We start from the raw sequence: 7,485 nt of genomic DNA, 5'->3' as shown, positions 1-7,485 counted from the left end.
GATCTTCCAACCACCGGGCTGGTTTAGAACAATTGCATGTAGTCCAAGCCTAGTTTAAGAAATGAAACAAGTAAACTATCCCAAAGCTCAATCACAAACAACCACCAAGCTGGTTTAGGCACCACTGACCTATGTTGTATCTAGCAAGTGTATGATGTGCTCCTTAAACACCTTGCATCCCGTCCGCTTCTTACAGATGTCCTTTCTATTTGGAAAAACTCTCATATTTTTGTGCCAAAACATCGTCACTATAGCAATGACTTCCACACTTAGGTTGTCTCTCCTTTTCTTGTATTCTATTGAAGCCTACAGACTTCTCAGATTGATGATTGTGCAATGCTTCTGCTCTATCTTCAACAGTTGAAGCCACATTGGTCCTTTTGATTGACAACATCTTTGACATTGTACACCCAAGCCATTTCATCTTTGACATTGTGCGCCCATGCCATCTCTCCTTTGTTTTAGAGGACACCAACATAGCTAATGTCGCCCTCTTTGCAACTTGTTGATTTAAGTTGTGGATCTCTTTCACTCTCGATAGGCCATTTATTAGGTTAGAGGGCATTGCCTCTTGGGTGTGCATCTCCCCAAGTGTTGGTAGTGTTACATGTATTATTTTTCACCCTACTTGCTAGGAGTATTGGTAGTCAGTGAGTGACTACGAGTAGTCATCAGTGAGTGACTACATGTAAGCAAAGTATTAGGTAGAAGTGCACCAAACGTGGCGAGGGTTCTATCTATTCTTTGTGTGTTTAGGTGGGTATGCCTAACTAGACATGAACATTCTGCACTCAGCTTCACATTCTGCTCCAAAGGAACTGAACCCACACACCTAGGGGGGGAGATTGTACCCAATGCTTGTCGCTTGTCTTCTTCTTGCATGATAGATTTCTGCATCCCTTGTATTTGATGCTATTATTTGGTAATGTTAAATTTCCCTTCCGTAATAGTCATATCATAGCTTTGGTATGCTCTTTGAGGGAGAGGATTATGGAGTACTTGAGTTGAGGTGGATTGGGAAGAGAGCCTAGAAGGAGTCGACATCTCAAAACCCAAGGGAGGTAAATATTTAGAATTGTAATTAAAATGAGGTTGGCTATAAGAATTGAATTACAGAATGTGGATATGGGATTCTTGTAACTATATAGCATACACAACATACACAGTATTCTGTAAAATTTTTTTTTAAAAAAAGGCACGTCTATCAGTGCGTTTACAAACGCATTTATATTCGCGTCTGTCTGTTCGATTTGCGTCTGTAGGTGCGTCTATCAAAGCGTTTATTTACGCGTCTATTTACGCATGTATGAGCGCGTCTATACGCGTGTAAGTCTGATATATAGACGCGCTAATAGACGCGGGTCTCCTGACGTGCAAATAGACGCGCAAATAGACGCGCCCGTAAGTTTTTTATTTAGTTCTTGAAACGCGTCTGTGCGCACGTCTATGGGTGCTTTGTCTTGTTGTGATTGAGCGTAATCCTACGTGCATGATACATGTTTCCTCGACATCGATCACATAGACATTTGATTTTTTGCTCCAACCACATTTCGCGATGGTGGATACGGAGGGATTCATCCTCACTGGAGCTGCTTGTTGAAGATGGAGACATCCTACAAACAAACAACCCACCAAATTTGCTCTTCTTCAAATGCTTAACTTAAAAACTCTGTGTTGCGTCTATCGCTACGTCTATCATCGCGTCTAATGTTGCGTCTAATTGCGCGTCTAAACGCGCGTCTACTCTGTGTATTTAAACGCGCCTGTAGATGCGCTAATAGACGTGACTATAGATGCATCTACTCTGTATATTCAGACGTGACTATAGACGCGCTAATAGACGCGACTATAGACGCGACTTTTAAACCTGCTTTTCGGCGCGCCGCTCGCTTTGCTTTTCTTTTGACTACTTAAACTTTGCGAGCGGCTTTCTTCCTTCTTTATTAGCAGTTCTATAGATTCGAAGCTTAAGAGAGAGCCTCCCATACACAGTTCCAAGCTTTCACTCAAGACAAAGGGACCGTACCTACACTTGCTTCCAAGCCTAAAGAAGAGGAGGAGTACGAACAAGGAGAAGAAACAAGTTTGGAAAAGAAAGATCCTTCCATATCTTTTTCCAAGTAAGTCCTTTTGAAATTGTTCTTGCTTGCTCTTTCCAGTTTTGTACTTTCTTGCATCCACGAAACGCAGCATCTAGGTATGAGCGACACGTTCTTTTGTTGGGCGAAACGTCCTTTTCGACTTTTTAGTATTCTCGCCTGTCGGAGCGCGTGTATAGAGGCGTCTGAGGGCACGTCTAAACGCGTGTCTACAGGCGCGTCTATTTGTGCATCTGGCTTGTCACAGACACACACAGATGCGTATGTAGACGCACACACAGACGCTCTGTTAAACGGAGTTTTAAACGAATGGTTAGATGCGCTTTTAGACACGCTGTTAGACGGATGTTTAGATGGACTGTTAGACGCGTTGTTAGACGCGCTTGTAAACGCACTGTTAGACAGATTGCTGGACGAACTGTTAGACGTGGTTTTACTTGAATTATTAAACGCTCTGTTAGACACGTCTATAGATGCGTAGATCAGACGGGTCTATTGACACGCTCTGACAGAGCCTCTTTTTTTTTCCCCTTTCTTCTCAGCTCCCAAAGTAATAGATTTGTTTCCTTTTTTCCAGTTTAACATGTGGGGAGGAAGTGCTTCTAGCTCACCTGATCCACGGGAATCGATATGGAAGGATTTATATAACATTTTAGGGCACCCTCCTAGTCCTGCGGAGTTATACGGGTACATGACGGGTACCCTTAACACTCCCCAGGAGTCGGCACTACAGACTCTGAGCCACCCCACACCGGCTGAGATCACCCCAGCGGAGTCCGCACAGTCGTCTTATGCCCCGTCTTATGCCCCTTCCCCCATACCGTCTTATGCCCCTTCCCCCATGTTGTCTTATGTCCCTTCTGCCATCCCGTCTTATGCCCCTTCCCCCATGCCGTCAGGAGGTCCTTCAGTCTCGGCGAGCCGTCGACATACTCCCCAGCCATCGAGACTCAGTTCTCCAGCTATGAGTGGTCAGCGTAGTCCCGTGCAGTCCCCAGCTATGAGTGGCCAGCGTACGAGCTCGACACGACAGGGTAGCAGGCGTAGTAGTAGGGAGAGCGGTGGCGGATGCATGGCACAGTGCTTTGGGCCATGTGGTGGTGAGGAGGAGGATGATTCGGATGATTTAGACGTGCCTCTGGGTGATGGTACGATTTATTATGACATCACTCAGACAGGAGGCATCTTGATGGATCCGCGGGGGAAGGACATCATGGCCTTCATGCACTCTGTAATTGCTAACAATTACAGAGATTGTTTTATCCACTATAAAGACCACCCAAAGAGATTGGCTGATGAGACCCTCGCTACTGTTCGCTCTAGGTATCCTAACCCCCCCAATCACCAGTTCACAGATAAATGGGAGAAGTCAAAGATTGTTACGATACTTAGCAATAAAAGATCTTCCCTTAAGAGGCAGGCACTAGCGGAGCTTGCCAGACGGTCAACCTCCAAGGAGCCCGCCCCACACCGCTCACAAGCGTGAGTGGAAGAAGGCAATGAAGTCAGCGAGGGAGGAGCCCAGTCTGCAACACGTGGAGGCACGGAGGATCCAGATGGAGGAATATGGGAGCGCGCATTTTGGAGCAGGGGGTGTTAATCATGGGAGGCCCAATTTGTAAGTATCGATCTCAAATTATATTGCTTATGTAGTTTATTAGGAGGTTGGTTGTTTCTTTGTACTAATCCCTCCACAAAGTGTATCGCGGTCATGCAGCTTGAGATCGTGGGCAGATACCCTACTCCAATGGAGACAGCCTACCACCGCCACCATCGCAGAGGAGATACATGGAGGCACTTCTATGATGACGGGTTGATTACTGAGGAGCAGTATACCCGAGCTACTGGACAGGCCCCCCAGGTATTTGAAAGTAATTAAATAATGCCAAAATTATAAGTAAAGATTTGATTTTTCATACATTGATATATGTTGTCCCTTGTTTACAGGCCGATGCACAAGACGATGAGGAAGAGGAGGAAGGAGGCACAGAAGGGAGCGCAGAAGGGAGCGTGGAAGGGAGCGAGGACCTAGAGAACATAGATTAGTCGTATAAGTAATGCTAGCTACTCTTTTTTGTACTTAAAGCCACTGGCTTGGCTTCGTGCCTCTTGTATATAGACTCCTCTTATTTTTTGTACTTGAAGCCACATGACATGGCTTAGCTTCCTTATTTTTTGTACTTGAAGCCACATGATGTGGCTTAGCTTCGTGCTATATGTATATACAAGCACTTTTTTGAGCTTTCAATTTTATTGCGATTTGGAGTTGTAATATTTTATTTGGAATTGTAATTAAAATGCGGCTGGCTGTAAGAATTGAATTACAGAATGTGGATATGGGATTCTTGTAACTATATAGCATACACAACATACACACTATTCTGTAAAATTTTTTTAAAAAAAACAAAGGCGCGTCTATTAGTGCGTTTAAAAACATGTTTATATTCGCGTCTGTCTATTCGTTTTGCGTCTATACAGGCATCTATAAAGGCGTTTATAAGCGCGTCTATCTACGCATCTTTGTGCACGTCTATACGCGCGTAAGTCTGATATATAGACGCGCAAATAGACGCGGGTCTCCAGACGCGCAAATAGACGCGCCCGTAAGTTTTTATTTTAGTTCATGAAACGCGTCTATGCGTGCGTCTATGGGTGCTTTGTCTTGTTGTATTGCTCTAAAAAGTATTGCCACTACTATCAAAAAACTAGACATAATGAGTCTGATTGCTATATACGCCAAGATGTTTGACTAGGGGCATGGAACATCGTCAAATTCAGATATTCACAAAACCATTACTTGAATCTTACTTCTCTCTTTTGTGGAAGAACTTGGAGTTGTTTCATACATCAAATTACACATGCACTCTACTCTAGCACATACTACCACATAGTCATTGTATTTCATGTACACATACTCTTTCAAGATGTGGCAGATAGCTACTTATGTAATATTTTTTGTTGGATCTTTCCCTTATACTCCTCAAGGCTTTTTCATCCAAGCTATGGACTTGGTTTGAGTGGAGGTATTGGAGTTATATATAGCCTAGAGCTACCTATAGCCTTCCCTAAACCTAGCCAAGGTCTCACCTATATAATCTGTGGGATATGATAAATACAACTCTCTTCTTGGAGCAACCACTTGTGTCGTTATCTTCTCTCTCCTTCCTCCTTGCTCTCTCTTGTCGGCTGCTCTCATCAATTATTTTGAGGAAGATGACATTCACATGTTTGCAAATCTCCATCTCTCCTCAATGTCACTGTCAACTTGGAAGATGATTCTTTGGTTACTCTCAAACTTGGAAGAACTATAGAATGCAGATTTGTGACCAAGCCATTCATCATGTACAAAAAGTTCATGATAGCTTCCCACGAGACAACCCACACCGAAAAGAACCACATTTTGTATTCTAGGATGTGTGTGTTTCTCTTTTGTCCCCATATGGCATCACCAACATGGCTTTGCTAGTACCTTCCTGACCGAGTGCAAGGCCTCCAAGGGAGGAGGGAAAGCACATCTCTATGAACATGAGAGGGTTATAAAGATTACATCTTGAAAGAGCTTTTCAGTTCGTTTTACAAGCTTAGTTTTATCCACAGACCCACGAGTATTAGATGTAGACCCACGAGTATTAGATGCGCTAGCATGCAAGACACCCGTGACTTCGGGTAAGAAACGTGTGACCGTGACGATGTGACTATTACCACAAGGCAGCTTTTCAGCATTGTACAGTTTGTCCTAACTCTGCATCTCACGTTCAACCATTTCATGTAGTGAGTACCCTTAAGATTCTCCACACGAAGTCACGAACATTCTAGCACCTCATCATCAGCTCATCTTTTACATGGCATACCTCGTCGTAAAGAGAAGAAGTGCTGCGTTCGAAAGTTCCTTGTCATAGGTTCGCATGGAGCCTGAACTGCAATCTTACAGACTCCCTTCCAACAGAGAGAATGAGCCTGTATCCTTGGCCTGGATAGTCGCTCGTGTTTTATTCTTCGTTTCCATCATAGTTATTGCGCTATGGGTTGCTTTTGGAAGTGAAGGGCAGAAGCCACTGAGGCTTAAACTGCAGAAATATGGCCAAGATATGCGTCGAAGCGAAGTAAGCGGGAGGTGCGCTAAAGAAATGGCTGAAAGCCGAGCGTTGGAATTAATGACAAACGCAGCGGAATTCGTACAGTCTCAACTCTATACAAGCCCGGAGACCCCGAGGAAGACGGTTACGACGATAACTCTGGCCGTGGAGGATAAAATCAGCGTTCCGGTAGTCACTATTCGAAACACTATCCATATTAGCGGCAATCATATCGAGAACTTCCCAGGCGATGCATCTTCAGAAATGGAAGCCCTCATCTTCAAGGCAATGGCCTATGTCTGGCTATGGGATGGTGAAGGCAGAGCTCCCACAGGGCTGCTGGACGCCATGGCAGATTTTTTAACCATATCTTCAGGTCATGGTATTGGGGTGGATGAACCTGTACAAGACTGGAATACAAGCGATAAGAAGCAATATAATGCTATCTCTGCGAGATTTCTGCAATTCTGCGAAGTCAGCAAGCCAGGCTTTTTGTCAGGCCTGAACGCAAAGTTGGCAAGCGGGTGGAACCAAAGCTTCTTCCAAGATTTGATGGGTGCAAGTATGGAAGACTTGAAGACGGCATACGAGGATTGGCAAACCGATGCATTGCTACCTTCTTCCAAGAAAAAGGTGGAGAATGCGGTGAAGCAAGGTGGTCAATTATATCGCTCCAGAGAAAGGCTCGTTTCTAAATTCTTTGCGGACATCTAACATGAAATTGGATTGCCTTTCAGGAATTATACAGGCAATTAGTAGTCCACATGCACTGTAGGAATCGTATAAGCAGATAGTGGTCAGCTTTTAGACGTATCATTACTTTTCACATTGGAACTTGTACGTTTGAAATATGTATTGCCCTGCCTTGGTAGACGGGTAGGCCTTAGTAATGTCTTTTGCAAGTGAAATTCGACGGCGCGTGGTCAAGCTATACGTGTCTTGCACACATCGAAAGGCCGCTTTCACTGCTGTTTGCCTTGCGTCCACGTCTGGCTGAATTCCATGTTCGACTCCACATTGTTAATAGTTTATTTCTATTGTTTTGTGGAGTACTCAGCCACCGTGTCCACATATATGCACACGCTTTCAATTGTATTGTGAAATTATTGGTATATAAGAGTGTTCACATAACTCTTAAATCTCAAATTTGTGCTAGTAAGTTTTGTCTCTTACGCTAGTTCTTTCCTTCTTCACATGGTATCATTATGAATGCATGGTTTTCGCATAATGCTCATAGCTAGAGCCCTTGAAGGGGACCCTCTCTCATTGATAATGTTCACTTCCTCACCGATCCTGAAGATACTAACAAT

The 7,485-nt window shown here is 44.1% G+C and overlaps 1 protein-coding gene across 1 annotated transcript; it reads left to right on the top strand.

Annotated features, from left to right (window-relative positions):
* Positions 1-5,935: 5,935 nt before the first annotated feature.
* On the top strand, positions 5,936-7,249 carry LOC147879743 (uncharacterized). Its single transcript, XM_087372153.1, has one exon. The coding sequence runs from the start codon at positions 6,005-6,007 to the stop codon at positions 6,887-6,889; it is 885 nt and encodes a 294-aa protein (XP_087228279.1). The 5' UTR covers positions 5,936-6,004; the 3' UTR covers positions 6,890-7,249.
* The last annotated feature ends 236 nt before the right edge of the window (positions 7,250-7,485 follow it).

Source organism: Dipteris shenzhenensis, chromosome 33 (genome assembly GCF_047967505.1).
Source record: "Dipteris shenzhenensis isolate YYH24624 ecotype China chromosome 33, Dip_SZ_1.0, whole genome shotgun sequence".
Classification (NCBI taxonomy): domain Eukaryota; kingdom Viridiplantae; phylum Streptophyta; class Polypodiopsida; order Gleicheniales; family Dipteridaceae; genus Dipteris; species Dipteris shenzhenensis.
Note: the sequence above shows the minus strand (reverse complement) of the source record. Positions and strands in the feature narration are given on the sequence as shown.